Below are 17,866 nucleotides of genomic sequence, written 5' to 3' on the forward strand. Positions count from 1 at the left end.
ATATGTTCCATCAAAAGTCTGTCCTGTTCAGCAAATTACTGTTTTCAAACAGGAAAAAATATGAAAATTCATGAATAAAAACTGGACATAATCCCTCCAACAGAAAACTTGTTTGCATTTCTTTTCTACATGCACCTTTGAATGCATTTTTATTTCAATATAATCTGACCTAAGAAATATATTGCAAAGTTCACAGAGACATGCAGTGAGAAATAACTACATCTCTACGTATAAACTGGTTTGGAAAGCATGAATTGTAGTAATTTGCTTAAAATTACAGACAAAAAGTTATCCTGCAATCCATAAAACCATCTGAGAAGATGTATATTCCTCCGGATTCTGAGGAGCATCACTTCCTTCTTCAAAATTCAGACAAAAGCAGCACTATCACAGACATGTTCAGACAGGCTTAAATGGTAGTCATCCAAACCGTAAAAGTACAAAACTACAGAAAGATGCAAAAGCACTCAAAATAATGCTTTTGGGATGGGTGACAACAGTTCCTGTATATACCAACTGGAATATATTAGTATATTCTACATACATACATATATCTGGGATTTCAGAATTTAAGAAAAAAAAACAAAAGGGTTAAGGGAAGGAAATTGCTACTGTGGATTACTACAAATCAAAGTTCCCATTCTAATGGGTTTTTTAAAATCCTGATCAGCAAAAATTGAAAGAAATATATGTACAAACAAATTCAAATAGGAAATGGTAGCAATAGCTCCCCAGTCCAGACTGAAACCCACAGCAGGGCTATAACATTAATCTCTCCCTCACACCACAGTGCTTGTCTGGATCCTTACTACCTGCTGTTTAGTAAAGCAGAACCAAATAAACAGCAAACAGAACATTAAACAAGTCAAATAGCAATGACAACATTAATACCTGCATCAGTTTGGTGCAATAATACTGCTCCCAAATACTTTTTCTCTTATACATGCAAAACCCAGAGGATGTAGTTCTTGACCTAAATGGAAGAGGTCAAGCTCCAGGTATCCAAAAGTTATTCTGAGGGGTCTACAACTCTGCAGGGATACACTGCACCTTCCATATGTTCTTAAATCAACACTGTATTTTTAGAAAACAGATTTTAGCTAAAATAAGGTGGGAAAGACAGATTTCTAGCTAGAGAAGAATTGCTTCTTTTTGGGGGGGGGGGGTCAAAAGCAAGAACTCTCTTTTTTTAAAAAAAACTTAACAAAAATGTGGTTGGTAAGCTAGGCAAGAAGTGCCTGTTTCATGTACTGCATGATACATGATTCTCACCTCTAATTGGATATGTCCCTGTAACCTACTCCAATGTTCAGTATGCATTTTTTTCTATCTATGTATCACTATCACCAAAGCTTGTTCTACTGGTCTTGCAGCAAGTACCTCCTGTTCAGTCTCCATGACAAATAATGGGAAGGAAAAAAGGAATTCAAGGGAAAGGATGCCAGCTTATTGCCACAGAAGAAGATGGGGGTGATAAATAGTGTACAAATTGACATGACACATTGCCTCTATTATCAGAATGGCTACCATGCTCAAAATGGCTACCATGTAAGTAACTAGGTACTTTTGTGAGTGTTCTATCTACCTGTAACATGAGAGTGATTACTAGTGTTATTATGTCACACACACCAGAAGCGACTTGCAGTTTCTCAAGTCATTCCTTACACACACACAAAATGTCACACAGATAATCAGATAATGGTTGATTCACCATGCCTAGAATATTAGAATTAAAACATTCCCTCCCCCAAAATATTATAGAGCGATTTTCCCATTATATTTTTTCTCTTCCTGGTTTTAATCTTTTAAATCCATTAAGAGGCATAACTCATGCTAGAACTGACATGAGCATTATGCCTAACCCCTCCCTATTTTTACCTGTCAGCGTAGAAGAGTTATAAAAGAGTTGGCACTTCTTCTTTCAATGACTGAATAGAGGGAATAAGCAGAAATTCATTTAAATGCAGTATGGAAAATGTCATGGTGTCAGCAGACTCATTTGTAGACATTTTTTTTAAATGCATCTGTTTGAAGAAACCTCATATTTACATTAAGACAGTTAAATATTATTTTCTTAATTCCCAAGCCTGAACACATGCTTTTAACTAATTTTTCATTGCCCAAAGTGCTCACTCCATTCTTTTTTAATTAACTTCATGCAGTAAAAGAATACAAAGCTGTCAAGTAATCCTGATTTTCATCAACACTCAAGTATAATAAAGATAAAATGAAAAAAATAGCCACACTAAGGAAAGCCATTAGGATTAAAAGGAAAGGCCTTGATATATAACAGCACTATTCAAAGTGGTGATTTGTGGACAGGTGCCAGTCCATGAGTCATCCATTGCCTATCCACTGTGCATTTCCAGGAAAAAAGCAATCATTGCAGCCAATGGGCACAAATAAGATATTGTTACCTGGCACACTGGAAGAAAAATTGCTGGTCCCTCACATCATACGGCCTGAAAAGTACTGATATAAAAGATATTTCCCTCATGTTGAAATACACAACACACAAAATTCCTCAGAAAATTCATGGAATATTCTACAAACTCTCTAGGATGCGTGTCCTTTTTTTGTTTTAAAATAAATTGTTTTTGTTTTTTAGCATTTTACTAGATAGCCCATGTTTACACTGGATCCCTAGTTGCACTGTAAACAAACAGACTTTCTGGACACCAAATTATCATTTTCTTGTCCTGGCAACTAAACTGCTGCACAGATCACTAGGAGTTTCCTATCTGAACCAGCCAATCAATGGCTTGACAGGTCTTAGGGTGGCCTGAGTAGGCTTCATTCGGGTCCATCACCATTCATATAAGAAATTGCATATGTAGCCAACTCTATCTTTTCTTGGACTACCCCACTCGCCCTTCAATTTTTCAGAATGTCTTTTAATGTCTTAGCAATTGTCTTGTTCATAAGGTGTGCCAATTGATGGGTCTAAAGAAGAATTTCACTCAGCGGAGAATTGGCCTATGCCCCATGTATGTTTGTTGCTTCCTTTGCAACAAAACTCAGCTGTCATTACAGAAAGATTGTCAATATGTGCATCCTTTTCATCAAAAATTCATTTATGGAGGCTGGCATGTTTTGGCCTAAGGGTGAATCCAGGACAATGAGTAAGATTAAACAGGAGGCTTTCTTGAGTGACCTTGGAGGTGGGATCCAAAGCCTTGGACCATAGGGTGTGTGTGTGTGTGTGTGTGTGTAAAATTGGCCTCACTCTAAAGTGACACGAGAAGGATTTCAGACAGCAGTTCAGTATGCTTTGGATCCATTATCCCTGCCATTCCCATTGTTTTCCAGCAATGAGGATGGGTTGAGCACCAGCTGGAAGCCAGGTCAACCAACATCATGGTCTTTGGTGCTAAAATTATACTAGAGGTTTAAAAAATAAAACTGCAGTATTTCTCCTTTCGTCACTTTTCCATCATTGTTTGTGTGTTACTCTTAAGAGTATAAAACCAACTATTTGCATAGCACATATTCCATTAGGAAATGGGAGGAGGACTTATCAAACCTGGAGCAGAAAGTACCTCTGTAATGTAATGGAAGCATTGTATCTATGAACCAACATACAAGAGAGGCCTTGGCATCTTGGAACATTGTTTACAAAGGTGCTTTATCTTCAAAGAGATGCACAAATGCTGCAATAAGAACTGGGTGGATAAATACCGTTGCTCTCTCCTCATAGACCTCATAGACCTCTGATATGTGGTAATACAATTATAATTACTGAAACAAACAATTACTATCACTTTATTAATTCCTGGTTCTATTTACATACCACCTGCCTGGTATCTCAAGGCAAAGATGTGAAAGACTCCACCTGAAATCTTACGGAGATGCAGCTAGTAATTGAAACACAGTGCCCCTCAAGACAGGCCTTATATCCCAGGATCTGATCTCAGGTTTTCTGTTTATCCCAGATTACCTGGTAGTGTGGACTCATATAACACAGTTTAAATCACAAAACCTGGGATCAGATCCTGGGATATTGGGCTTGTCTGGAAGGGCCCACACCCACCCAAACACAAGTACAAACACATACACATTTTGGGAGACCCTGTTTTATTCCACTCCAAATATATAAAAATGATGCAGCTTAAATTTTTGCACTTCAGTAAGCTCAAAATTTAAATTATCTCACAGAGATGAGAATCTCAGACATGTTAGTTGCTGCATGAAGGAGCTCTCCACTGAGCCCACTAGCTTCTTTTGTTTGGGCCTCTGTTCAGAAATCAGGTAGAAAAACTTATAAATTCTCTGCACAGAGAGCAGCTAAAAGTAATTCCATGGGACTGTTTTGCAGTCTGTGAGAAAACTGTTTCACTAGGACTTCTATCTGCATAAAACTAAGCTATGCTTTGTTTGTTTGTTGGAGAACTCAACCTGCCAAGACTTAAATAAGGCCTCAAATATTTTGTTTTGACTATTCAAAGGCTTACTGACAGCTGGAAATGGATCCCCAAGTCCTGCCTAGATTTTATCCATGTCTCAGTTGAAAAACATTCCCATTTTGAATATAGAGAATCAGACATGTTTATAATGCAGATTAAGAGAAGAATTAAAAACATTGGAGTTGCTGTTACCTTTGAGTCTATTCTAATTCTAGTATATATAACTACCATCAAAGGAACACTGCCATCCCCAGCAGTATATATACTGAGTACCTGGGGCACCCATATGGTAGCGTTGGTCAGGAGGGCCCAGCAGAGATAGTACTGAGACTCCTAAGGAACCACCAACTGAACGAAAAACTGCTGGTGACTTTCTATCGCTATGGCTATAGAGCGTGTCCTAACCTACTGCATTTATGTATGGTTTGTTACTTGCACCTGATGTTTTTTGACCCAGAGAGAAATAAGGGGAGGATTCCCTATGATATGAGCAAAAAGAAACAGGGAGACCAAATTTGATTTTAAAAACTCTTCATGTAACATTTATTGAGTATCAATCACATAACATCTATAAGTATCAAGAGTTCTCAATCACACTCACAATCATTCGTCATCATACTCACAACAAGCTTTTGAAAAGGGTCGGACGTTCCGTTGCCATGGTTCTGGAGATGTGATGAACGCAGGCAATTCTTAACAGACTATAAGAAGACAGGGGTTGCCTGCATGCATCACCTCTCCTGAACTGCGACAACGGAACATCTGACCATCTGCAAAAGACTGAGGTCTGTTGTGAGTATGGTGAATACTTGTGTGAGAGATTGAGAACTCTTGATACTGAATTAAATGTAATGTCTTATTTCAAATAAATGTTACATGCATAGTGATAATACCAAATTTGGTCTCCCTGCTTCTTTTTGCTCATATCAGGTTTATAACACTCAAAAGGGTTAATACTTCTGCATAGTGAATCATTAGCTGCCCTCTCCCCTGTTTGGAAGAACTTTATAATTCCCGCTGCCTTAAGAAAGGTCAGGGCATTCTTGGGGATCCATCTCACCTGACATATTATTTTTTGAATTATTGCCATCTGGCAGATGGTACAGGGTGATAAAGACAAGGACAGACTGAAGGATAGCTTTTATTCTAGAGCTGTGGCTATGTTGAACTTCATGGTTTCACAGTGATGTGGCATTGGGTGCTGGGTGGTGGTGAGTGGGTGTGTGGAGAGATATATGTGTTGTTTTGTGGCATGCGCGGGGGAAGGCATGTCACTTCATTGTGTAATAGCACAATGACAAATAAAGCTATTCTATTCTACAGATGTATCCTACCATGGTTACAAAAAACATATACTCACAAGGATGATCATGACCCACATTATTAAATTGTGGTAATGTGAACATGCTTTGTCTGATGTGAACATGCTTTGTCTGCATTCGTATTGCTGCCCTTTAATAATATGGGACACAACGACTTGTGGTCACTGCAAATCAAGATCCGGGGGGGGGGGGCACTTTTGTTATACTATTACAGTATCTTATATTACCATTCTGTGTACAATAGTTTTAATTCAAACAACTGTATAACACTATACTTGTAAGAGTGCTGAGATTTCCATTCCCTTTCCACTTCTCATGTTACCTGGCTAACAACAACATTAAAAAGTCGTTTTAAAAACAGCTTGAAATCTGGCTGAACTGTGTGTGTATGTCTGCCTATTAAACACATGATAGCCATTTGAAATGATAGAGAGATAACATTTTAAAGTTGCACACACACACACGAGACCCAGAACTGCATTAGTCCTTTTACCTTTTGATACGGCACAACATTCAACAGGTAGATTCTATGACATCTCCCTATGCAAATTCTCAAGCTTCCAAAAGCATTTGATAAAAGAGTAATCAACAAGCTTATACAAACAATTTGTGTCACAGGTCATGAAAGTACAATAAACATACAAATGGTTTGCACAATACATTGCAGAAGACATTGTTTGGAGGTGTGTGTAAGGAGAAAGCAAGAAAGAGAATACAGGACATTATTTCCCATCTTGAAATAATGGATCAGCACCTTGTGGCTCTCAATTCAGTGGGATAAAGATTATCCTTCATTTTTTAGTTGAAGAGCCATTCAAATCACTGCATCTAATTTGTGGATTAGCCATATAGGGTAGCACTTCCCACATTCTGCCACACTTAATAACCACACCACCATCCTGAGATTTTTATAGACATGCGGGGCATTTATGTACATACAATACTTCCTAGTCTTATTGATTCCTTTCCCTAAATTCTGTACTGAGAAGTTAAGAATTCATTTTATAGCATAGGTAGAACCAATTTCTATATTATATTATATTATATGAATCCAGAAACTCCATAAATTTAGAGATCTCTTGCCATGTTCTCTTTAAGCTTGTGAAGCAATACACTGCCGAATTGAAAAAAAACTGGTAGAATATCTGAATCCTGGTATTGCAGTATGGATTTCTGCTACAATTTAAATTATGGATGTGGTAACAAGCACAAACTATAATTCCAAGAAACAAGTCAGAAATTCACATAATTGTAGCAAACTTAATGGTATGGGAGAAAACTCTTGGAAAACAGATGACCTTTTCCTGCAGGGTTGCAACTAAAGCTCCTAAACACTGAGCCAATTCTAAATCAAACCAACAGAGATTATCCATCATTATCAGATACACAACTAAGATAGAAATGTTGCTGAATTTTTTATGAGCTACATCATTGTGCACTTCTGTCGCTCAGATACGGTGGTCTCCACATTAAATTATACAAGTACAAATTCTATTCTAATTGATTCTGAAAACTGAAGGTTCCAATATATAATGAGTGGAGATTATAATCCTTTTAAGGCTCCATGACAGAAACATTAATTGCACCCTAACTTTAAGTGCTCTAAATGATGCACTTAACCTAAAATTATTAAGCAGTTGTATTATTTTTGAGAAAATATTACTACTCAAATGGTCATGTTCCTTTAAATTATTTTATATTAAACAATAAAATATTATAAATTGTTTTTAATTCTATATTGATAATATTCAAATATCTTTCATTTTTGAGCTATAGTCAACTTTGCCAAACCCATTCTGTATTCGTGACATGATCTAGTTAAACTGAACCTTCCAGCAGATGATATAAACAATCCTTTAATCTTCTCCTTGAATGTAGATATTATTGTGCTTAAAAAGTGCTTAAATAAAGTTTTTGATTCTGCATGGATGATCTAAATCTGAATTTGTCATATGATGAGAACTATGAATGTTGTTGTTGTGAATGTTCAAATCATTTGTATTTTATGAGAACCCCTAAGGCAAATCTATCATGGGTTTTTCTTGGCGAGATTGGTTCAGAAGACATTTTCCCTTGCTCTGAGAAAGTCACCCAGTGGAGACTGAAAACTCGCCTTCACAGCACTAATCTAACAGTCAAATTACTATACCACTACCTTTTGCTTTGAAAACCCCAGAACACATAGCAGCAATGTTTTTCTTTACTGATAAAGGTATCAGCTCATGCTTTCTTCATATAGGAATTGCAACTGTATATGATTCATTCCATCATTAATCTCAACTGCTTCTTGCGGGCCTGCTGGACAGATTATATTTTTTATCATTTAAGAAAAAAAACTCATGAGCAATGCATATTTGAGGTTCTGGAGCAGGATAGAGAAGTCTGATTTCTAGAACCTGAGTATGGAAAACTCAGTGCCTACTGCAATTGGGAGGAATTCAAGGCATATGAAGATGGCTCCCCAACCAAGCTGGCTTTAGGGGTTTTCCTTCAGCTGGTGTAAGAAGAGGGAGGTAAAGCCCCTTACTGTTATCTCTATAGTAAATAAAATATCTATGAGTATATAAAGTATCATATTTTACATATGAACACATTAAAACAAATATCTAATTAGCCAATATTCTACTGCACACTACTGGCCTTCCTTGCAATGCAGAATAACTATCTACTCCCTAATCATGGTATAATTTGGGATTAAATTAATTGGGTGAATTGAATTCTTAGGAGATAGGGATCCAAGGAGGAAGTAGGATTCTGGAATGCCAGATAAGTGAATGCAATGAACTGCCCTGTACATTTCATCATTGCCTAGTTTTAACTATAATCTATCAAAATCTTGTCAAAAGTGTAAACTATAACTTTTGTGAGGTCATGAATTGATGAATGTTAAAGATAGGTACTATCATATATCACACATGGATCAAACATTGAGTAACAATACTCTATTAAGGCAGAAAAATACAAAACAAAAACCCCAAACAGTAAGAATTATTTAAAAGCTAATATTATATATGAGTTGGGTGTATGTGAAGACAAATTAAATATCAGAGAATGAGAACATAATAATGATATAAAATGATGAGTAAAATATTGTTTTGCTGCAACTCCCAGCATCTCCTATCATAGTTTATACTCGCTAGGACATAACAAGAGTTGCAGAATAAAAACAGGCAAGTCACATCTGGTTGCACTGGTATAAAACATTGGCTTAACTTATGGAGCTCCAAAAGTTGACACTTTGAGACTATAATGTAGCATAGCTAGGTGAGAAACTTCATCAATCTCAATAGGCTTTGTACAAACACTGTTTTACAAAATTGTTGCCTTATTTAAGTTTAACTCTTTGGATGTCATTGAAGACTTCTGTATGAATCTGTATCCTGAAAACCATTTTCTACATAAATATGTGCAAAGTTATTATTCAAGCTGTGCACATACACAAAAATTCCTTTGATGATAGCTTATACTTTGAGCCCTTCCAGACATGTCCAAAACACGGGACCTGTCTTGGTTTTACTTGAGGCATCCAAATGACACCTCAGGTAAAACCAAATTAATCCAAAGAAAACTGGGATTTCCCAGTTTGCTCCAGTTTAATAAAATACCTGGAAAGAGCTGGACCTTAAGCTAAGGTATGGATCTTTCCAGGTAAGGGCTCTGTGGGATCTTACTTCCAGGACTGATTCTGAAGTCCCTAGTTCAATTCCCAAAACAATCCCAGTCCTTTGGACTCTAAGAGCCTAAAGGAGCAAGATGCCTTCTCCTCTCCCCTCCCAGCTCCCCACCCAAAACTTACCTGAGGGGCCTTTCAGCAGTGCAGGCCCCTCAAGAGAGCTCCCCTGATGCACAATAATGAGGCATCAGGAGGTGGGGGAGGGATTTCCCTCCTCTATCCCCTCCACTTCCTGATACGTTATTTTCGAATGACAGCAGAGTTCTCTGTAGGAGTCTGCACTGGCAGCAGGCTCATCAGGTAAGTTTCTGGGTGGAAATGGGGGGGGGGGGGGGGCTTGTGGGTAGCTGGGTACCCTCTCCCAGCCAACCGCCCAAGGGAAAGCCCGGGATTTGGGTTAGGGGTGACAACTAAATCCCAGGAGGAACTGGACGTTAGCTGACACAGCCCTCTACATAAAAGTGAGCTACATTGTTAGAAACAACCTCCACTGAACACAATGGGAAGTAGTAGTAATAGTATCAACAACTTTAAACAACAACTTTATTTCTGTCCCACTTCCCTTCACAAAACCAAGATTTGAGATAGCTAACAAATTAAAAGAACTCAATTTAACTTAATCATATGAGGGGTTTAATTAAAATGCAATTAATCCATCAAAAATACTCAAAAATAATACCAATAAATGCAGTATAGTATAGAAGTCTATAATAAAAGTCTTCTCATTAAAAGCACTAAGTTCTGAAAACTGGCCATTTTTATTCTTTGCCTACCAACAGAACGAATACAAGTAGACAACCATTCTGCCCCCCTCCCCCCAGAAGAGTCTGTAACCCCCTAGAACAGGCATGAAATACATGTATCCAAATTCGGAAATTGTAACCCAAGTGGAGAGGGTTTTTTTAATGGCAAGTTGGAAACACCTGAGAAACACAATCCTCTTGTGAAAAGGTATATGACTTGGTTTAGCTTCTAAGGTTGAAAATGCAATGATGCAACACAGAGTTGATATAACACACAGTGTTTTACTTCAAGAATACCAGTATAAAAATATATATTTCTTTTCACTCAAGATTCTGAATATAAGTATTGTCGGCTGTCAAGGATGGTTTTACAATACAATATTCCAGGACATTTATTTGCTTCTGTTACACATTTCCTTTGCATTTTAAAAATACACTATAGTATAAAAATGTATTATGTTGAACAAATTACAGGTTGAGTTTCCTTTATTCAAAATGCTGGGGTCAAAAGTATTCTGGATTTTAGATGTTTGTAATATTTTGAAATATCTGTATTGCAATTTTTTTGTATCAGAAGCGACTTGAGAAACTGCAAGTTGCTTCTGGTGTGAGAGAATTGGCCATCTGCAAGGACATTTTCTAGGGGAAGCCCAGATGTTTTGATGTTTTACCATCCTTGTGGGAGGCTTCCCTTATGTCCCCACATGGGGAGCTGGAGCTGACAGAGGGAGCTCATCTGCACTTTCCCTGGATTTGAACTTCCGACCTGTCGGTCTTCAGTTTCACATATACCTTATACACATAGTCTGAAAAATATTTCTTCCTAATTTTGGGTATGAAACAAAATTTCTCTACATTAAACTATCAAAAAGCAAAGGGGCCATTATCTCAGTCATCCACTTGGACAGTTTTGGAATATTTTGGATTTCAGATTTCCAGATAAGAGACACTCAACCTCTATTGTCTTTTGAAAAATATTTTCCCTCATTAATGATTGCTACTGCACTACCCTCATCAATAACCGGCGTGCTCTGCCTGTTGCCCAATGAATATATTGACTTTTAAACATGAAATTTGGTAACACGTGCATCAACCAACATTAAACAATGCTGTCACTCTCTTTACTTACCACATGATTTTTACGCCACTTCATAGAAGAAAGGGTGCAATATATTTGGGCTTTTTATTGCTTGAGTAGAAAGTGCTCATTACCTTTTTATGTTTATACATAAGGGAAAAAAAAGAGTTTTCCAAATGGGATAACATCACACTGTTGTAGTGGTTGACTTTCTCAAGATAGTCTTCTGGGGTTTTGGTGCAGTTTGTGGAGGAGGCACAGTTGCAGGTCTGAGAGGGGGAAAGCTACTACTGGGACTTATTCCCATCCCTCCATTTTCTAGTGGAAAAGGAGGCAGTGGAGGTGGTGGTGGTGGTAAGGGAGGACATTGGTGAGGAAGCTTTCCCGGCACATGAGGAGGTTCACTGTGCAAGTGAACCTCCCTGTTTTTGATATTGTATCGAACATCACAATCCGCACAATAGCCATGGTACTGCACCTTTTCATTAAATCGTACCCGTTCCCGTGTTCCAGTCTGAGGACACCTGTCTTTTTCAGGTCTGTGCATCATAGGTTGCATTGGAACTTTGTCCAAGTTACTGTTAGATATACAACATATATCCCCATTTGGAATTTTATTTGGTCCACCTGGCAAACCTCCATTTCGTAGTAAAGTCCCATTAGTCTTTACAGGGTTGGGAGGAATAACTGGCCGCTGTGAGTCCTCACACTTCACAGGAGTCAGCCGTGGAGGAGGAGGTGGGGGATTGGGTTTCCTTAGAACTGTAAGAATGGCAGATGGGTGGGCTGGGGGCTTGATGAGTGGTGCGTTGGCTCGCACCTTGATTTTTTCCAAGCTTGACGCTGTTGTGCTACTTGAGCTGCTGTTCAATGTGTCTGTTTTTGAGCTGTCCGTCATCTCATCCTCCAACTGAAGATCAGAAGTCAGTGTATCAATCTGGTCGACCACCTGCATGGAAACCAAACACAAACTGTAATAAACACCGATGACAATGAAAGGGAGAGTGAGGATCCATGCACAAACCTGCTATTTTTACAAAGTACAAAACATGCAATTTTGCGGCATCTTATTTATTATAATAATATTATGTTCATTTTACAATTCTAGAAGTAAGAAGTCTTTTAGAAAGTTACAGCAATCAAATTTGGAATTCATTTTCCTGGACACAGTCATCAACATTTCTCTTTATGCTGAATGCTCAAGGGGTGGGTTAAATCATTTATTCTTAGCAAACCTGAGTGGAATGATTTGTTAATGTTGGCCTACCACAAAAGAGGAAACACTAAAAAGAAAAACAAGATAATAGTATGAATAAGTTGTGAAATATAAATGTGTTCTTCTGCACTACAGGATAAATAGTTTTCTAAGTATAAAAAAGAATAACAAATAATTGCACAGTATATTACATATTGTAAACATTGCATAATGAATAACAATTTCTTTGAAGCACACAGCTGCATCCACTCATATAAACTGACAGATAGTTTTCACATTTCCCACCTAAAGAATGGTACAGTTGTATTCACAGGTTCTGCATCCAATTTCAACCAGTGATGGCTCAAATATATCCCGCCGGGGGGGGGGGGGGGGATAAAAAACCCAAACCCCGATTTTACTGTTTACTGAGTGCTACACTGGTGTGGACTCATCAATGAAATCAAACTCAAACAGAGACTGAGGGCCTGGTTTAATAATAAATAAAACAAATAAAGAGAGTTTTCTTACATTTTCTCTTCCTTGGTCCAAATACCTATTGAACCATTGCTGTTTTGTATTTTAAATTTTTATACATGGAAACAGATGTATACACAACGAGGCCAAGTAGAATTGTAACAAAAGTAGTGTTTTTTAAAAAAAATGAAAATAAAATGACATATTTGAACAGATAATAACTGTCTATTGTAGACTTACATTATGATAACATATTTCTATATTATCTATTCGCATTCCTTACAGATTCATTCATGTTACATTTTTATTTTTTCTCCTCCCACCACCCTTCCCTACCCCTTCCACCATTTTTCTCTCTATATATTTTTAACCACAAACACAACCTTTTAAATCTTTGTACAATATCTATGCTGGCTTCACCTTCTTCTATCCATTTCATATAATTTGCCCATTTCTCTTTAATTTCTTTTGTAACAGAAGTAGTGTTTTTATTTCATAATGATCTGACTCTAGCAACTTGACCTGAACCTTAGACTTTAGCCTACTCAAAAGTGAGCCCCACTGAATTCAATGAGGCTTACTTTAAGGATATTAATAACATGTTTTCCCCAATATTGTTACTGCTTTTAATGTATTTGTGGGTACTGAATTTGAAAAACATGATACAAATCTTGTACCATACACAGTTCTTTCATAAATTTAATGTATTTTATCAATTTAGTTACTGAGTATTGATTACGCTGCAGATCCTGATGTTTCAGTGTGATATTTTTTAGCACTTTTGAATGGATTTGGGGTTTTCCTATCAGCACATAAAATTGCTTTGAAAGCTTATTAATCTCTTTATTACTATTTATGCTTTATTCCCCAAAAAATCTTTACTCAGTCACATATTACAAAAAAAATAGTCAAAACAAATTTTGAAAAAACCTGAACATGATGGAGAAGTGAATCACTGATTCAATGATTTGCTGCTTACAATGTAAACAGTTCATGAGAACTGAAATGTGTTACTATGATCCAGATTTTGGAGGCCTTACTTTCTGGACCATAACTCAAGGAATTCCCAAACTACTATGTTCCACTAACAAGGCTTGCAGATTCTTGACTACAGTCTAAAAAGGAAAAAAATTATATAATCCTCATGCTTATGCCAACAAACTTCACAAATATTATGGGATGCCTATAATTCTAACTGAAAATGGATTCAGAATGTTTTGCTCCTTCAACAAAATTGAAATATGATATTATTAATTGACAATACTAAGAAAGATGAGTTCCTTAAGTTCATTGGGTCTCTTTCTGACCAATTCAGTAAATATGTATCCATGTATATGTGATAGCCTTTGTTGCTTTTGCTGCATGTACATATTATGATATGATTCCCTTATCCCTAAACAAACCATCGGTTTAAGGATAAGGGAATCATATCATAATAAAAGTAAAAATTCTAGCCGTATTTTAAAATATATATTCTATAAGATTTGAGGCACTAGTATTAATAATCAAACTGTTCTGCCTAATCTTTTTCAATCCAACAGGGTTTTTAGAAATATTATTTTCTCTTAGATATAAATGGTTGCTTGTTCCAATCTATTTTACAACAATAATAAATATAATAAAAACTGATAGCTCACCAGTTATATGGACTATAACCACCATTGTTCCCAGATAGTATGGCCAATGTGTGGCATTGCAGGACTTAAAAACAAAATATATGAAAGTATGAAGTAGTACATCTTACTGTTAGATTTTAATCATCTCTGAAATCCAACAAGATGGATAAATTCTCCAACTTTCATCTCTAAAAAAATCCCATAAATATTGTATGCTTTTCATGTAAAACAACCTGAACATAAAAAATGAAGTGGAAACAAGGTAGAATAATTTTACCTCAGGGTAGAAATCAAAGGTCAACCACAGTAAAAGAATATTAGATTTATTCATTCTATGGTGACATACACTTGATTTCAAACCTCCTACCTGGTGGAAAGAAACATATGAACACACTCCCTTCTGGAGTGGAGAAACTCTGTAATCTTAGACCTCATTTACACTGTCCTATAATGTAGTTCCAGAATGCAGTTTAACTACATTTAACAGGATTATATGGCAGTGTAGACTCATACACTCTGGACAGCCAAGCATGTTTTCCTAGCATGCTATATACTTTTCTCATTATTAAAGTGAATATGCATCCTGTGGACCACAGTTTGTGAACTATTGCCTAGCAAACCCTTAAGTGGATAGAACTTTTGGAAGGCAACTGGACATTATGGACATTTGGTATCCAAAATGAGCAACATGTGGTCCTCAAGCAGATGTTGGACTTCAATTAGCATCATCTCTCACTGTGCTCCTGCATCCACTGGGTGCTGGTGGCGAACTGATGGCACATGTGCAAGAAGGGGCATGCAGCACCCTCTCTCCTGGCACATGCGCTGTTGCCTGCCCCTCAATCACTTGCTATCCTGCCCCCAGTCACTTGCCTGTTCATCCATTCACTCACCCACCCCCACACTTGCCTGCCCCTTGCCTGCCCTCCCGCCCACCTCCCACTCTTCCGCTCACTTGCCCCACCCTTGCTAACTACCCACTGAGTCTCCACCCCTACCCCTAGTTTGGGCATTTGATCTCAAATGGGTTTGCGGTCACTGCAGTAGGGTTTGGTTCTAGAATGCCTCATGGATATGAAAATCCATGGGTGCACAAGTTCCATTAATGCAATGGTGTAGTAAAACATCATATTTATATAAGGATCTATGGGAAGGTCCCTCCCCTCCCTGGGTATTTTTGAGCTGCATATGGTTGAGCCTATGGACATAGAGGGCAAACTGTATTGGGTAAGACTGATGTTAGTTTCAATCAAACAACATCTACAGAAGTACATAGTTCCCACCTGTTTCATTGCAACAAACCTATAATTTTATATTTTGCATACTTATTTGAGCTGAGTTTGTTCAAATTTCACATGAGATTGTAATTGTGACTATGAATTTACTGCCATAAATGAAAAATAGAGCTGTAGAATGTATAGTAGATTAAGAGTCTCTCTAGCCATAGCTTTTGCCTATATAGTTCCATTTGTGTTTAATCATGTAAATATATTATATTACAATATAAATGGCAATGTGGAGCCGCTCTTCATGCATGAATGCAGGAAAAATGTCAGTATATAAAACAACAGTTCATTTGATTTAGCCCCTCATTTCAAAAAGGTTTGAGATGATACATATTTTATATATTCGGAGTTCTGTTGAACTAGATTGACACTGATCGATCTCTATGAATCTGGAATGACTTGAAACTACACACACAACTCAACATTTAAGAGCATATAGATTGCTCTTAAATGTTCAGTGGCTATAATTATGATAAGTAAATAATTGCAGAGAGAAAAATTGCTATGACTAAACATCATCTTTATTTAGCATCTTTGAAAGGTTAAGTAGATAATTTTTTGGGGGAAAAAATCTACGATGGGCGTTCATTAAAGATTTCCCCTGATCCATTTCCTGTGAACTGAGAGCAATGAAATTTGGCACAGTTAGTCCTTCTCTACATAGGTGCCACCTAGAGACACACACTTCTCTCATTTTTTTAAGCAACGGTAAACAGCTCACTTGTAGAAGTTGACAGGTTGCTCCAAAAGCCACCTTGTGACTTTGGAAATCAGAGTCTCATCATCTGAAAAAAAACTTGCCCTTCAAAAATAACTTCATTGTTGGAACGAGGTGGAAGCCTGACGGTGCGAGGTCAGGTGAACAAGAGGGACATGGTAGAATTTCAAAGCCACAGGACCACGCTTCCATTTGAGATATAAAAAATCAATGAATTTTGTGTTTAGACTTAGGTCCTTTCTCCAAGATATTGGAGAAGAATGGAACACCTGTATATTTGCCAATACAGGTATTCCAACATCCAAAAAGAACTCTAATAGGTCTGTGTGGGGACATGTTCTTAGGTTCTGGGATTTTTTGTCTTTTGTTTTAAACCCACTGTCTGAAAGCGCCCACAGATGAAATTGCAGAAACTGCAGAATACACTATTGGCATGTTTATATTTAAGTATATTTCAAAGGATTGCATAAGGAGAAAATAGCAAGCTTTCTGGAGACTAGGACTCAGAGCAATGGGTTCAAATTACAGGGGAAAAAAAGCTTCCTAACCATAAGAACTGTTCAATGGTGGAACTCTCTCTTCGAGTATGGAGGGAGCTCCTTCTTTAGAGACTTTGAAACAGAGGCTGGATGTCCATCTGTTGGGGTGCTGTAACTGTGTTTCTACTGCATGGTAGGGGGTTGGAATGAATGGCCCATGTCATCTCTTCCAATCCTGTGATTCTATGATTCTATGAAATGGACATGGCAATAAGAAACTGAAAGATTTATTCATTTGCTTCTCCTTCAAACCACACCTTTGTCCCATGATAGGGCCCCATCATTTCTGCTGAAAATACAAATAGGCAACACCACCCAACCTATCTCACTCTAAAAGACAGAAGGTACATGTACACTGGAGAATTAATACAGTTTGACACTTTAACTGCTATGGTTCAATGGTATAGAAATGGGAGTTGAAGTACTAGCGCTCTTGACAGAAAAAGCTACAGACCTTGTAAACCTACAACTTCCATGATTCCATTGTTGGGAGGGGGGCACATTTTTGTATGGCAAGTCTTTGGGGAAAGGAAACAAGGCTATGATCACAATAAAATTTCCCTTTAAAAAACCAGGGGGCAGCCAAAATCGGAACTGAAAACGACATGGTTTTTTTGGCGTCTCATACATCTTTAGCTTCTGTGGGTATTTTTATGAGCTTGTCTTTCTCTATTAATGTGAGCTCCTCTAGTTCATACACACAAATGGGAAATTGATCTCTAATTCAGTTTTTGTTGACATCAGGAAAAGGCAAATATTCACAGAAACTATGCTGCAAATCTTCCAAATGTCAAGTGTTAAGTGATTTGTTCTCCT

At 37.4% G+C, this 17,866-nt stretch overlaps 1 protein-coding gene across 5 annotated transcripts in view; it reads right to left on the reverse strand.

Moving 5' to 3' along the window:
* PRR16 (proline rich 16) overlaps positions 1 to 17,866 on the reverse strand; it is a 130,285-nt gene that overhangs the window by 31,562 nt on the left and 80,857 nt on the right. The window contains exons 2-3 of one of the 5 annotated variants that reach the window (XR_009630624.2): positions 11,354 to 12,168; positions 1,879 to 1,928 (exon numbers count right to left, since the gene is read on the reverse strand). Coding sequence is in view for 1 of the 5 variants with exons in the window: in XM_060761951.2 (XP_060617934.2) it covers positions 11,407 to 12,168 (762 nt within the window). In the remaining 4 variants the exon portion in view is untranslated. Of the gene's footprint in view, positions 1 to 1,878; positions 1,929 to 10,403; positions 12,169 to 17,866 lie in introns of those variants that run through there. The other 4 variants (XR_009630622.2, XR_009630623.2, XR_009630621.2 and 1 more) reach the window with 4 other exon arrangements.

This window comes from Anolis sagrei, chromosome 2 (assembly GCF_037176765.1).
Source record: "Anolis sagrei isolate rAnoSag1 chromosome 2, rAnoSag1.mat, whole genome shotgun sequence".
NCBI lineage: Eukaryota > Metazoa > Chordata > Lepidosauria > Squamata > Dactyloidae > Anolis > Anolis sagrei.